General features: G+C 37.6%; 1 protein-coding gene across 1 annotated transcript in view; it reads right to left on the minus strand.

Moving 5' to 3' along the window:
- The window catches only part of RP1 (RP1 axonemal microtubule associated), a 217,828-nt gene that overhangs the window by 158,377 nt on the left and 44,191 nt on the right, over positions 1-15,260 (minus strand). Inside the window, exons 4-12 of the mRNA XM_062633144.1 lie at positions 14,533-14,696; positions 12,488-12,574; positions 9,466-9,586; positions 4,514-4,665; positions 3,797-3,875; positions 2,985-3,060; positions 1,395-1,471; positions 1,261-1,292; positions 996-1,125 (exon numbers count right to left, since the gene is read on the minus strand). Coding sequence (XP_062489128.1) covers positions 996-1,125; positions 1,261-1,292; positions 1,395-1,471; positions 2,985-3,060; positions 3,797-3,875; positions 4,514-4,665; positions 9,466-9,586; positions 12,488-12,574; positions 14,533-14,696 — 918 coding nt within the window. The remainder of the gene's footprint in view (positions 1-995; positions 1,126-1,260; positions 1,293-1,394; positions 1,472-2,984; positions 3,061-3,796; positions 3,876-4,513; positions 4,666-9,465; positions 9,587-12,487; positions 12,575-14,532; positions 14,697-15,260) is intronic.

Consider the following 15,260-nt stretch of genomic DNA (forward strand, 5'->3'; position numbering starts at 1 on the left):
ACAAGCAGGTAGTTTGTTCTGTCCCCAGTTTATGATTCTAAATGGATCTCTTTGGAGGAAGGACACTATCATGCTGTGCAACTGCTTTCAGGCATTTGAAACACTTGCAGACCCTAAAGCCACAGATAGAAGATTTGAGTTATTTGCTATTTGAGTCATCAAATGCTTTGAACTCAAGCACCAATACTGCTAGCTAGTAAGAAGAGCTTTAGTAAAATAGATTAACGCCCACTTTCAGTGATTGTAATATTACTGATCTCCCATATTAGACATTTGAGTTTTCTGGTGCAGCTTTTCTAGGTGATTTTATAGGCTATTTAAGGAGTATTTATTATACACCCTGGTGTGTCCCAAAAAATTCTGTTCTGTCACTTCCAAAAAGAAGTAGGTAAGGTCCCTGACAAGATGTCAAAAAATCTGACCCATTCCGTCTCTACAAAGATAACAAAAATATGTGTGCCTAATATGATATATATTATAGTTAAGTGTTAGTAACACAGTAGGATGGAAGCTGGTAAAGAGGAGAAACATTAAAACCAATGACAAGGATGGAACTAAATGAATTTATGCGTGTATATATATATATACACACACACATATATATATGTATATATATACTCCCTACTAGTGAACTATACGTGGAAATTTCAACTTGCTAGCTTAGATATATTTAGTTACAAAGGACTGTAGCTGTCCTTGCCATGGCAGTTCCATGGGAGCACTAAACTGCAGATGACAAGAAGTTTCTCTTTGGTAAGGGAAAGCCAGTGATAACATAACATATGTGATATTTGATGTGCTTTATATGTAAGCCAAGCATATAATTTCTGAGTTCTTATAGCCATTAATACATGTAAATATTTTAAGTAAAGAAAATGTTTATTGTATTATCTAGTCTTATTTATTACAAGAGTCACTACTGGAGATCACAGTGAACTACAAATTCCTCCTTTCCTGTATCTTTTATGCATGCATCCACTTGAAAAGTACTTTACCATATTTGTTTTTCTTGTCACCAAGAGCATCAACTCTGCTATCCGGACTGAGGCAAATGAAGCCACGGGTGAGCCTGTTGTAAAACTGAAGTGTATTGCCTCTCTGAAATTTCCACTTTTCGGCAGCCCACTAGTTTTGTAAACAAGCAGAAAAGACTTATAAGAAAATAATACACAGGAATTTGACATACATAACAACTGACCTGATTTCATGCAAAGCATAATTTGAATGGTTTAAATAAAAAATAAAAAGGTATATTCTTACAGTTTCTTCTATCTTGAGTTCCAGCTCTTGTCCTGTATAGATAAAAAACATGTAATTAATTTACAGAGCATCCTCATCCCATTTGACACTCTTGCAGTGAGGCTTGGTCCTCTTTCCCAGCAATTTTCACTTACTTCCTGGAAATGTGCTGTCATCTGTCACAATCAGTTCTCTAGCAATACTGCCATCATCCTGCCCCTGGTCCAGCCACCTAAAAACCAGAACCCATTTCTGTAATATAACCTTGATTGGCAACTCCCAGAATACTGTATATATGGCACTTGCATGCTGATACTTCCTGTTCTATCTATTAAAGTTCCAAGGCTGACAAACAGCAACACAAAAAATCCAGCTTTTGGCAAAAATGTTTTTGTTTTTATTTCTTCTTGATGAAACTTTCTGGATGGAGGTACAAGGGCCTAAACCAATTATTACAAATCAGAGAGCTCATATTGATCCCATATCAATAATAAAAGGTGCAGTGGTCTTGATTGTTCTTCCTGTCTGCAAGAAGGCTACAGCAGGATGCAAATTGTCCCATGCCCTGAAAATCCTTATACAGGGAGACAAATCCAACATTGGCAACACTTTTACCATGTCTGAACTATACTTTTACAACATCATTGTACTTGCTTCACATACACTTATGTAAGTTAACTCCATTTGACTCAAAAGGATTAACACACTGCGAGAGCAAGATCAGCAAGCTCTAACAATAACTAGTGTATATCCTGTATTTTTCTGCCTGAAATGGATTTGAACTCTCCCTAAATTATGTATGAAGCTAGCATTATAGATCTCTTCATAGCAGTTCATCTCATCTAGAATACAGAATCAAAATTAGGTCAGGCAAAGATGAGGTGCTGTGTCTGATAGGCAGAAAGCCCTTACTCACACATAAATCAGTTTCAGTGTACACATTGCTCACTCTGAGCTGTCTTGGGCAGTTATTTATTCACTCAGAAAAGTGCGAGGAGGAAATAGAACTGGGGTGCCACTGCAAGCTGCAGCTAGATTCAAACGTGACTGGACTTTGAGATTCTTAATATTTGCACTGATCTTTATCAAATATAATTTTTTCACAAGGTGTTGAGAATTAATCGGGAGTAGATAAAATCAGAAATGAGCTACAGAACAGAGAAGATACACAGCAGCAGCATCTGCATGGGAAAAGGCAGGGAAGTTAAGATTGCTTCATATTTCATTGCAGCTCAGTGACAGGCTGCAAGGCAAATGAGAAAAAGAGATGCGCTCAGGTAGCTGTGCTTGCAATAGCCGTTCCACAAGATCTTAAAGTCTGGTCCTGAGCTCATTGAACCCCAAGTTAATCTCCACACTAAATTCAGTGAAGTAGGATCAGTCTGCTAGTGAAACAGCAACCCACTCTTCTGAAACGCCTTGCATCACATGACATGGAAGAATGGATGTACCTGCGGATGTCAGATCCAAGGTGCTGCATATGGGGAATGCGTCAAAAAAACACATTTTGAATAGTTCGCAAGCTGCAAGAATGGAAAGTTCCAGGCAGAGCTTTTTATTACTTTTTCATTAGATCAAACGCACCAGAGGTTTGGGACAGGTACAACTCAGCTGTAAAAAGTAGTGGACCCATTTCATCTCATTTTTTAGGAAACACATATTTCCTTTGACAGGACATTTCAGAAGAAAAACCATGAGTAATTACAAATTTATTAAAAATCTAACCCAAAAAAAACACCACCAACCTGTGACAAAGGAAAGTATAATCCAAATCTGTTGTAGGATCCTTAATTACAACTTTGTCCAGAAACCAGCCATTTCCTTAAATTACACACACAAAAAAAAATGTTATTTTATGAGAGACAGATTTAATGAGGTCTGACTTCCCATTGCTTTTTCTTTTCTATTGGAACTGCAAACTCTGAAACTCCTGCTCCAGTTTGCCACAGTCACCACTGTCCTGACGGATGGAGAGAAGATAGTACCTGCTCTAGGTACTGCAGAGCTTGCTCATGGGCGTGCAAGTTCCTAGGTGCCTCCCTGGCTGTCATGGCCCTGATTGCTGCCCTTCCTCCCCCCCTCACTTAGTCATTGTATGAGGCTTGTTTTGCCAATCAAAATGTCAAGAAGATTAGATAGCAGCTTATTATGGCTCAAAATAAGTTGCTATGTTTTATAATATTTAGGCTCAAGAGTATGAAAAACAGGCCTTGTGACTGCAAACAATTCAATGCATATGTGACTGCATATTTAATGTCTTATCATGCAGACACTCCCACCTTTGCAGTTTTTCCATGGGGATTAGTAAAAAATGACATAGTAGTAGAAGATGGTGTCCTTAACATAATGGTTGAGAGTATAGGGAAAGTGAACACAAAACATTTGAAATTTATGATAATACAATAAGGTATCTGTGTCACTTGAACAGTTTCCTTAGAAGCCTTTGTCTTTCACTTCTAGAATGTTCTCATACATTCAGGTTTAGAAATAAATATTGTATTTCAAGAAAAAGGTTAATGACTGCAGGCAGTATTCAGTGACTATATAGGTTTCTGACCTGATCCAAGACCATTGTGTCCTATAACAATCTTGTACAAATGTCCAAGGTGCACAGCTTCCACAGCAAAGATGTCAGTCTGTAATCAATCAAGGAAATCTCAGTAAAATCTAAAAAGCAGAGCATTCTTCAGCCAGGGAATCCCAAAGACCCATAAACCCATAAAACTCTTCTGTCAGTATCATCCTCTAAAATACCAGACAATAAAAAGGAAAGAACCAACCAAGAAAGACAGATTTCCTGAAATAAAAGAAGTAAATAAACCTGATCACTTTGCTGATGGGAGTAGTTCCTTTGAGATGAATGGGGTCAGTCAGAGGAGAAACCTTCTGAAAGCTCAATTGGCTAAATAATTACATATTAGAACAGATTTCAACGTTAGAAATGCAGATATAAAATGTAAAGTTTCATTTTCTTTTTACTTATCAAGTCAATTTTTTAGAAGAATTAAAAGCAAAAGTATACAGCTTACCTATTTTATAAATTAAAATTCTGACTTCCAAAAGCAATGGTATACCTTTAGAAAGTATTTTTGGCTTAATTACGGCATTTGAGAAACATCAGAATGCAGTAATTATCTGTTTTCTAATTGCACCTTGCCTGGGACAACCAGGTGCATCTCAGGGATAACCAGATCATCTCAGGGATAAATCATCTCAGGGATAACCTGGGAAAGACAAGCCAGTCAAACACATCAGAAAATGCTTTTTCACTTACTTGTCCTTTTAGAAATGTCTTGGATTTCTGTGACCTGAGCAGCTGTCTCGATCCTGTATCACCTCTTTCTCCATAAACAGAAATATAAACATCAGCCTCAGTTCCAGCATTCCACAGTTCTCCTGTTGTCACATGCACTTCATAGAGAGTCACTGCCAATAAAAGATGACAGCCTTTCATATCACAAACCCTGCTGCAGTTACAGTAACGTCTAGCTGTGAATGTGCCTGTAGAGTCCATATACATCTGTGTCTAGGACAGTTACAGTATAAAACCTTAAAATCCTATTCAATAGTAAAATAACATACAAAGTTGCTCTGGTGTTACATCTATGTTTTTTGTCCCAGACTGTCACTGTGGGGAATGCAAAGAGAACTAAACCTTAAATGCACAATAGTATGTCTTTGTCCTGCAACATCTCTTGAAATCATCAGAAAGCTAAAAAGTAAATAACATAAATCCAAGTTTAGTCTCAGCATAAATGGTGAGATCAAAGCTATAACAAGCAACTGAAGCATTTTGAATGTACTGGTTACCAAAACAAGCAAAAAAATTAGTTTTCTGGGACCTAAGAACTAAGAAAGCTGCATTGTTTTATTATTTTAGCAATTCATCCTTTAGAATAGTACAAACTTCCTCTGTTACATTCCATTGGAAGTTATTTAAAGGATGTAAATTTGAGAGAAAACTCCTAGAATTTAAATTCAATAAATTGGTTGTTTAATAGAAATGGATAATGCAAATACTTATAAATTCAAAATCTAATGAAACTGGAGTAAAGACTAAGATGCATAAAAACATGTATCAATAGAAAAATGTGGTCATTAAAATGCAGATGTAAAACCCCATAAAATTCAGAATTAAGATTAAAAATGCAAATATAATCTTCAGTAGAAACATGGGAAAGGCAAAGTTGACACCAACGTGTCAACTATTTTGTTAGATCAAGTGGGGTTCAGAGAATGAGAGGGGGAGAGAAAATTTCATTTTCTGGCACACGAGCTCTTCCTCCAGATGTAGGCATCCCTTGGCTTCTCTGTCTTGCAACTAGAAAAGAGTTTTTGGACCATCATGCCCAGAAGAACATCCACATTATCATTATTCAATTATCAGTTATATAAAAACTTACATAACTACATTATGAAGCCTGATCGTAATCCTCTGAAGGAGTTTGGGCCCACATCTCACTCTTCTGATGGACAAACACCTTCTTTTAACAACTATTGAAAATTTATTCTCAGTCAGTCTATATCTGCAATTGTGTTCAGTGGCCTGTCAGCGTTAACAAACAGCTTTTCCGTTGATGTTTTTTTTTATGACTATCTCACATTTATTTACATGGCCTTTATGTGCACATTAGTACACAAGCTTTCTTTAAACAATTCGGTTCGGATAATGGTAGCAATATAGCTAAAACTATAAGCACTCTGCAAAGGTTATTGCAATGTGCCAACATGGAATGCTAGTTTGGTTCTAGCATCGGAGCTAACTCATTTTGAGATGATGACTGGCTACCTCTAAACTCCACTGAAGTACTGTATGGTAGACATATGCTATTAATAAATCCAGAATAGAGACTTAAAATAGCTATCTTAAAAAAATAAGACTTTTTTTACCTCTCATAAACCTAGGGATCATCCCCGTTTTACAATAAGTATTTATGAGTATTTATAACGCTTACAGCTTTTATCCTAGGGAATAGTGACTCTCCTAATGAAATAAAGCTGCATCAGGGAAAGTTCAGATTGGAGATTAGGAAAAGGTCGTTCACTGGTTGGTCAGTCACAGGAACAAGCTCCCCAGGGAAATGCTCATGGCACCAAGCCTGTCAGAGTTCAAGGAGTGCCTGGATGACACTCTTAGTCATATGGTTCAGTTTTAGGCAATCTGCGAGGACCAGGGAGTTGGACGTGATGATCCTTATGGGTCCCTTTCAGCTTGAGATATTCTATGCTTCTTTCTTTCAGATATTCAATGGAAAAGTGTGCAGAACAGAGATTAAGAGAAGGAACTCTTATTTTCATTTATTTTTGTCTATAAGTGTAGGACATTACATTTTTAAACACATCATTCTGAAATCAGAAAGTGTAAGGGTTAAGTTTATTTACAAAATTTAATTCATAGGCACAGGGGAAAAATTATGAGAGACAGAACAAGGGGGTAAAACACATATGTTTTTTCATAAACATATGTTCAGCTATTATTACTTGGACAAAAGCCAGCTACATTTAAGGCTCTGAAGCTTTTCACAATCTTTAGTTAGCAGCATAGTCATGTACTATTTTTTCCCAAAGTACACCTGTCTCAATACTAAAAATAGTTTCCAGTTAGCAACTGTTAAATAATACTGCATTTTACCCACATCATTTACCATGTCACCACCTTATCTGTTTACTTCCTCATATTTTTATTTGCAGAACAGATCATGGCAGAGGCAGAGAATTCATTTCTCCAGATCAACAATCCCATGTCTAAGGCCACAACAATCCTCTATTCCTACAATTTCCTCTTTCATTAACTATCTACTTTTCAGTTTCTGCAAGAAGAAAAGCAAAGGTCCATAAGCCACCAAACACTGTACAACCCTGATTTATCCCCAGCATATAATTAAAGATTGTGTTATAAAAAATGAACAGAAGGGGACAAAAGTAGGATAGTTGAGGATAAAAAGTCAAATGAATGGTGCTGCTCAGTCCCTCAGCATTACAGCTACAAAGTCTCTATGTAATACTTCTTAACAGTTTAATTCAGACGTTTTTGCTTTGAATAAAAAGGCTGTTAAATCAGAAAGTGTTTCAGCCTCTTTTTATTCAGAAATTGGTTTTAAAGTGCCTCTCATCATCTCTCTCTCAGATTGAATCCAGACCTCTTCACTGTTCTGTTATCAAACTATCTTCTCTGAAGTTAAAAGCTATGTTCTCTTTTCACTGTCTCATGCAGAAATATAATATTGGCGAAAAGACACAGAGGCTTTCAATTACTAAGTTATAGATGAAACTGCTTTCTCCAAAGCCTTCAGCATGACCCCTCTTATACTGAGGCTGACAGAAATGCACAGAAGTTCTTTTCTTTCTCTATTGGGCTCAGGAGAAATTGTTAACTACAAAATGCAGATTGAGAGGATGGTTTAAACGTGCTGTTGCCCTTTCCAATGCACCAAGATTGCTTGATAATAAAAACCTTTCATTATATCTTTATCTCAAAAATAGGAAAACAACCGACTCCGAAGAGCCTGAAAATTAGAAGGTGGGTAAGGTCAGCGTCCCAAAATATTAAGCAAAATAACATTGGGGAAGAAAAGATACTGCAAGTAGGAGAATTGAGAATATTCAATATAACATGTTAATTATCATTAATTAACACTTATTTATGGGAGGAGAGGTTGGGTTTTATACCATTGCGCTTGTATGACCCCCTAAGCTAATAATATTAATGTCTCCTAACCAAAGAGACCAAACCTCTCAGGAAGCAGGCTTGACTGCCTGAGAGTTTTCCTACCCTCAAGGGCATAAAGATGATAACCACTCAAGATCAAAAATCATTGTAGTTAGGGCGGGTCAGCCTCTCTCTATGGCATCTTATGAGCCATTTACAGCTGCTAACTACACCACTGGAGGAAATCTCTCCTGCTATTCTTTTTCTCTTAAAGACATATTAATGAAGCACAAACCTGTTTTTCTGCTCTCCTTTTCAGGTTCTTAATCTCAGTGCTCAGTCATCCTATACAAGGATAAACACAGCTCCAGGCCACCCAGCTCTTTATTACAAGACTGACTGTTGCATGGTGTGTTTCCCCACATCCATGGGCCATTTCCTAGACTTCTGCCCCTCAATTTCATCTATATCCTTTTCCTCTGCACCCACAAGAGCTGTTACCATTGAAATACCTCTTAGCATTTCAGTTTTGCAGAATCAATACAAAGTACCATGAGCATACCACCAAGCACTGCTATAGTATCAAACATTCTGGAAAAGAGGTTTTGAATGGAAGTTTCTCTCATCCCATTAATCTTGTCCTCTGCAGCTGATACGGTTGTTTGGGGTAGGGAAGAGAGTAGTCTGTGGAATCTGTCCCAGGTGGATCTCACTCTAGTGAAAGCTCCAGCACAAGTAATAATGATGGTGTTATGAGTTTTCGCCTTCTATTGTCATACCCTACAGGATGGGAATCTGCTTCGGCATTCTTGCTCCCCCACCCAGGATAAACTAATCTTGCTATACCCTTGTAGTTCCTTAGGCCAGAAAAGAACAATGTCATTTGGACAGAAGGGATGATTCCACCCCTTTCCCATTGCTGAAGCAGAGAGACCATATAGTGACAGCACCCAGCATGGTGCACAGGGACTGGTGTGATAGAGCCCGACATTAAAACAGTATAACAGCAGCAACACCCAATATTATTTTTATAATTTGACATCATTCACCTTAAAATTATAATACAATATTTATGTGACTAATGGAGCTTCTTTTATCAAGTTGAGCCTTCTGGAATATTGTTAAAGTTTTGTTCCACACCCAGAAATTAAAAGTATTCTAGAAGCCTGTCTTAGCCGCTTAAAAGAAAGAAACTGAAATAGCAGCTACAATAGTCATACCAGAGCTATAATCCTCAGCTATTGGAAATAGAGTTTGTGATCTGACTCATGTATGATAACTTCACGGTAGTTATGCATATGTGAGGTGTCCTTACTATTGCCTCAATTTTAAAGCAAACACAAATTCTTAAAATCTTACCAAAAGAGGAGTCTTTTTTGAAGGACCTGCGAAAATCAAGGCATTAAAGACTCTCCCATCTCCTTTCCAGTGATTCTTAACCTTTTACCTAGGTATGCCCAGTAGCCATAGAAAACAACACCGAAAAAGCATTGTAGCAGCCAAAAAGTAATACAGTTAACTCACCTCTACTGGCATCAGTCTGTGTCATGACTTGACTAATGCAGTATTGTGCTTACCTGGAAGAATAGGCTGGCCCTGCTGTAAAACAGGAAGCTCCATAGATATTTCCCCATCAGCCAGCCATCGATGTGCAGGGAAAGAAAACTGCTCCCCTGAGAAAAGGTTCAACAACTGCACCTAAACAACACCAAGAGTAACAATTTAAGTTGCTGATCTCATTCCAGATAGAACAGAACATGACACTTCTGAGCTACTGTTGAAACTGTGCAGGTAGAACTCACAAAATCATGGGGTTGGGGCATGTTTGCTCCCTGGATACAGCTGCCCCTAAATCTGACTTTTCACTCAGTCAGATTTGAAAGTGCAGAGCAGAGCAACTCAAGTGCAGACAAGAAACAGGGTTTATCAGCTCGGATGCAGTACCACAAAATACAGCTATGTTGCTCCAGCTGGTATATCCACGTGCATGGGCACTAGGTGGCATGGCTTACCAAATACGAAAGTTCTCACTGGGAAGCTTGGCAACATTTGCAGTTCTATTCCTTTAACTTATTTTCTTATCAAAAAAAAAAAGAATTAAAAGAACAGGTTTTGATTGTTCAGCACTACTTGTGACAAAATAACCATTAATATGCTAGCTCCAACACCTGTCTTCCCCACAGTTTTTTTCCATGCTCAACTTCTAGCATGTAGCAGCAAAAGGACCATATGCACACCAGCTGAAGAAGGGAAGGAGGTCTAGTTATTTCATACTTCGAAGCATTCCTTAGCAAGCATTTCAGAAGCTGCCGTATACTAGAATAATCCCTGATCATGCTAACTTATACTAGTAGCTACATGAGATTTTCAACCAGCAGAGAGAAGCAAAGACACTTCTACCTGTAGTTTCAGTCCTGCTCTGTGCTTTGCAGAATCTAGTATCCTAAATTAAAATATTGAAAAAAATTAGAATTACCAGAAACATTTTTCTCTCTTACTGCTTGAATACTAAAGTTTATATAAAGAGATTCATCTTGTCTGAAAATCCTGGCACATCTTGGCCTGTTAACATCTACTAATAGATATTGAAAAGGGAACTTCGACTAACAAAGCAGCATTTTTATGGACATTTTCAGGCCCAATACCCTCTCTGTACAGAAACAGACACAGAAGCCATGGGACACTGGTGGAAGACTAGCATGGCTAACTACCAGAAGAGCTCTGCAGTTGTAGAGCACACTTCCTTAATTTCAGATCTTCCGGAAAAATTTAGGTTTTCCAAGGAACAATGATGTTTCAGAAAAGACAGCTGTAGGTTTTTTCTTATCTATGAAGTCTAGATATCAGTGGTATTACTCCTTTGGTCTTCTTCCAAGCAAAAAGCTAGGTTACTTGTAGAGTGTTTTTGGTTAAACATATTTCTATTCTTTGACTTTGTCCAAAGTTGGAAAGCGGAATGAACTAACCCTGGTTGATGAATCACTCCCTAAAACCTTTCTCTGACTGACTGTTATTTTGTAAGGAGACAATTAAAATTCATAAGCCAATAATCAATGGAACACACTTGTGTTAAAGTGTTAAATCCTTCTTTTAAAATGTTACTGTTGATTTCAATTAATAGAATCTTTTTTTGTCAGATCTCTTTCAGTTTAAATGGGTATCTTGTACAAAGCTGGCAGTGCAGCCTCTATTCCTAGAGGATGATATACAACAAACCCACAAAGATCCACTTGTTGAGTAAGATTTTATGATAATCAAAAGTTCTAGTACCAACATTAAGCGTACAAATGAACCTTTTCTACAAGAGAAAACCCACTGTTCTCTTCTAGCTTCTCAACTCAGGTATGCTTTAGAAATTGCTGGTAACCTGTCCCTCAGTAGACAAAACTATGAGGTATTTTCCACCCTTTCACTGCTTACACACACATATTTATGAAAAGAAAAGTAGCACGGGACAGAAGAAAGAAGTATCTTAAATGATATTCTGACTCCAGCATTCCCCAAAGCACATCACTGGTGGAAAACAAACAGCCAGGCTTTAAAACCAGGCAACCCTCAGCTGAATTGAAAGAGATATGACCCTACAATTCTAGCATGAAACCTCTTAGAGTGATACTGCCAGTGGCACAACATTTTAATGTAGACATGCAGTGGCTGGAGGTATGAACTCAGGGTAATTTGCCTAAACTTCAGTTAACGTTGTCCAGGCATTACTTAGTCTCCTTCTGAGTCTCAGTCTCAAATGAATACAACTAGTTGAAGCCTTAAATAGACAGAGTTTGAACTTTGATCAATGAATATTTAACTTCAGTGGACATTTTGTAATAGATAGAATTACCCTGAAACACAATTATAATGAGTTTACCAGCAGCTTCTAAAGCCCTTCGTAAACTGCTGTATCTTAACTGAAGGATAAGAAACTGTGGCACAAAGAGGGATGTATTTCAACCATGCATAGCTTATCATTGGCACACGCAGGTACATCACCAGTGTTAAGGATAAACATCAGATTCTTTCATTCCCAGTCCAGAAACCAATATGCTGTTTCACACCTGAAGCTTGAAACAGAACTAGCTCATTCACTTTGGTTTATTATCTTTACCTGCATCAAAATATTTTTTAATTAAGGAGGGAAAAGAACCTGTTATTATCTTCTGCTCCTCAGAGACACAGAACTAGAAACTTTTGCAGTGTAGCTCTGGCGCTGTGCAGAAGGACACAGCATCAATCACAGATTTGAGGAGGACTTGGCTTGACTGTGTTAAATGACTGGGTTTCAGCAAACTAGACACTCTGTGGCATACAAAGACTCCAGAAGACTCAGACTACAGCTGCCAACTTTAGCAGTTTTTCTTGCTGTCCAGCCGCACATTTTAAAGGAAACATAATGTATTTCTCTCACTAAACAGCAACTAAGACAAGACCAACATAAGGTGCCTTAATTTCCACATTACTGCAGTCATAAATAATCTTTTAAATGAAGCTGCAAGCGTTTGATGAGGCTAATATACTTATCCCAGGATTTTTTCTCACTCATATTTTTACTCCAGTCATAGTAACTGCTTTTCGAAGGATAAAATTCTTTCTCCCTGTTTTTACCTCTTCGCAGTGCCAGGCAGGGGAGTTTCCGGTATTTGTATGCCCTATGCGCATTTTGTAGAGATGTCCTATGTTTCTACTATTAACCTGCAAAAGAAACACAACAAAAGAAGCACAGAACATTTGTTAAAAGGAAAAGACATGCAACAGCAATTCATTTGGTAACTCTCAAGTGACCTATTCTTTTTTTTAGAGAAATGAAATATTCTGATATCTAAACAAGTGTTTCCAAGTTGTTTTTCCCTAGATAATCATTAGAATCTTGGCTCTTTTAAAGGACAGCCATCAAAAAACCTACTGGCCTGCCAATTCCACTTCCGTGACTTCAGGATGCTGCTGTAGCTAGTTTGTTCCCACTGAACATTGGCCTCAATGGGAAAAGAATACAGACTGTATATATGAGTGTATGCAAATGTCTTGACCCTGGCTCAATTCACCACCTATACCACTGACCTGCTACAAAACATTTTCTGTCTCCTAAGTACTTCCCGCATACATCTGAGCTTCTTCCTACCCATCCAGGAGGGGGATGCCTCACAATTTTGTACACAGTTGTGTTCAGCTTTGAAATCACTTTTAAAAATAATTTCAACTAAATTAACTTAAAAAGCTGTGTTTGAAAGATTAGCTCTTGGGCAGGCTGGATGAATATGTCCAGCACAGATAACAGGGTGCTAAGGGAGCAAGTTTGTATGAAGGTTATTCAAACAACTAGTTATGACCTTAAGTGTAGAAATAGAAAGCTTATCTTCAAGGAACTGGAAACACACCATGAGTGTCTTTCTTCCCTGTTGTATCTTATTAAATTATTATTATGTAGGCTGGATTTGCTGTCCTTCTGTAGAATTCAATTTTGTGTTTTCATTTATAGTGTAGAGGTGGATATGAACTGAGTTCCGTGTATCCCAAACCTCACTGAACTTGGCGTTACAAACAATGAAGAGACAGAAAAACAAGGACAGACCAAAGTTAAGAGAGATCTAGCATAAAGCATAAGCAGAGAGGATTTTCTCTTTCTATACATTTCAGAATAGGCACTCCTTAATTGTATTCAGTGCTATGGCTACTCACCTAAGGGGAACCCTTGGTTGCAAGCCAGGGACTGCCTCCATACATTGCATTTAAAAATTATCAGAGGTGAAATTAATTGCAATAATGGGAGCAGGGAACAGAGCCAACATCTGTTGTGAAGAGGGTATTTTTACCTGTCAGACACCTGGTTACATATTTTATCCACTCCTTTCATTTTTATATCAAGAGATTTTTTTATTATCCGAGGTGATGGATTCTTCTGAGAAACTCCATCAGGCTGAAGAGGTCTACAGAACTGCATTTCCTACATATCAAGCAGCTAAAAGGATATTGTGGAAAAAGTGAACTCTTCATCAATGCTGCCATTAAATGCTTTTTCTCCAAAGGCGACCTTTTATGCTGGATACTAACAATGGAAACACCTGTTTCTTACACAGCCCTATAGCTGGCACCTGCTAGAGACACTCACTGGCAATACCATATATACACTCAGACTATGCAGCTTTTGATAAGAGACCTATTCTGGCTCACTTACAGCATCATGACAAAAGACTGCTGGGGGAGAAGTTTGCTTGTGTACCTAGGAGCAGAAGCAGCTTCAGGTAGTCAGACTTCATTACAGGTATAAAAATTGCCATTATTTAAATACATGGCCAGTACAAAAGTTAAAAATTTACTCCATGTCCTGATTCTTCACTTCCTCATTTCATTTTTAATATTGTAGCTCCATTTCAAATTTAAAAACTAAATGAGTATCTGTTGTCTTCTATTTCCTGTACTTTCTTGGGCATTATGTAAATTAACCAGCAGTTCTTCTTAGACAAGAAATATGTTGAATCAAATCAGCTTTGGATAGGTGAGTGGGAGAGATACTAAATTTAGTTTTACATTTAAGTCCTGTTGCTTGTTTTCAGACATGCGTACCATAAAAAAACTGCCATCAGATACATTTTGAAATGTCACGCAATCTGGCAGGATGCAAGAAAGCAACACAAGGAATATATATTACTTACTGTGAAGATGTCTTCATTTCCTCTCTGAAATAATTTTCCCTCCTCTCCATCAAGAAAAATGGGCCCTGAACTGCTGCGATCCCCGTACAATGTAATATAAACCTTTGAGCTTGTTCCTGCAGATGGCATATTGCTGGTGAGGACTGACACCTTCCATTTCCTAGCTATCAAAAGACAAAAAGACTCACTGAATTACTTAAACTCAAGATTCTTATGCAAAATGCATTTCAGTAATTAAAATTCTAAATATATTATGTCAATGGATATAGAAATAAATATTTCACAAAATTACAGCAGGTAAATATTGAGTTTGCTACGTTGGGCTCTCAAAAATCAAGAAATGTCACATTGCATTCATACTTTTTACTCTGCATATGCCATATGACTAAGTCAAATTTGCATGAATGTAAGATCACTTTTCAAACAGTTTTGAAATATTGTAGTAAACTGTATTGGATGTGGATTTCTGTTTCCTTGGGATACATCAGGCCTGTTCAATGACAGCCATGAGGACTCTCATTCAGCTAGCTCTGGAATTACAAACTCATGACTTTAAGCATTAGGTTCTCTCAAAGCCCATTAGCCCTGCTGAAAAAGACCTCTTTAAGAAAGGTTCCATATCTCTGCCAAGGTGTGATGCTACACAAGATGTTACACAGGTGTAGCAACTTATCTGGAATGCATTGAAGGATTACCAATATATTCTTGAATTATACCCTTAAATACAT

The sequence above is a fragment of the Pezoporus occidentalis genome, unplaced genomic scaffold (genome assembly GCF_034315485.1).
Source record: "Pezoporus occidentalis ecotype Australia unplaced genomic scaffold, CSIRO_AGI_Poc_V1 ctg4, whole genome shotgun sequence".
Taxonomy (NCBI): Eukaryota; Metazoa; Chordata; class Aves; order Psittaciformes; family Psittacidae; genus Pezoporus; species Pezoporus occidentalis.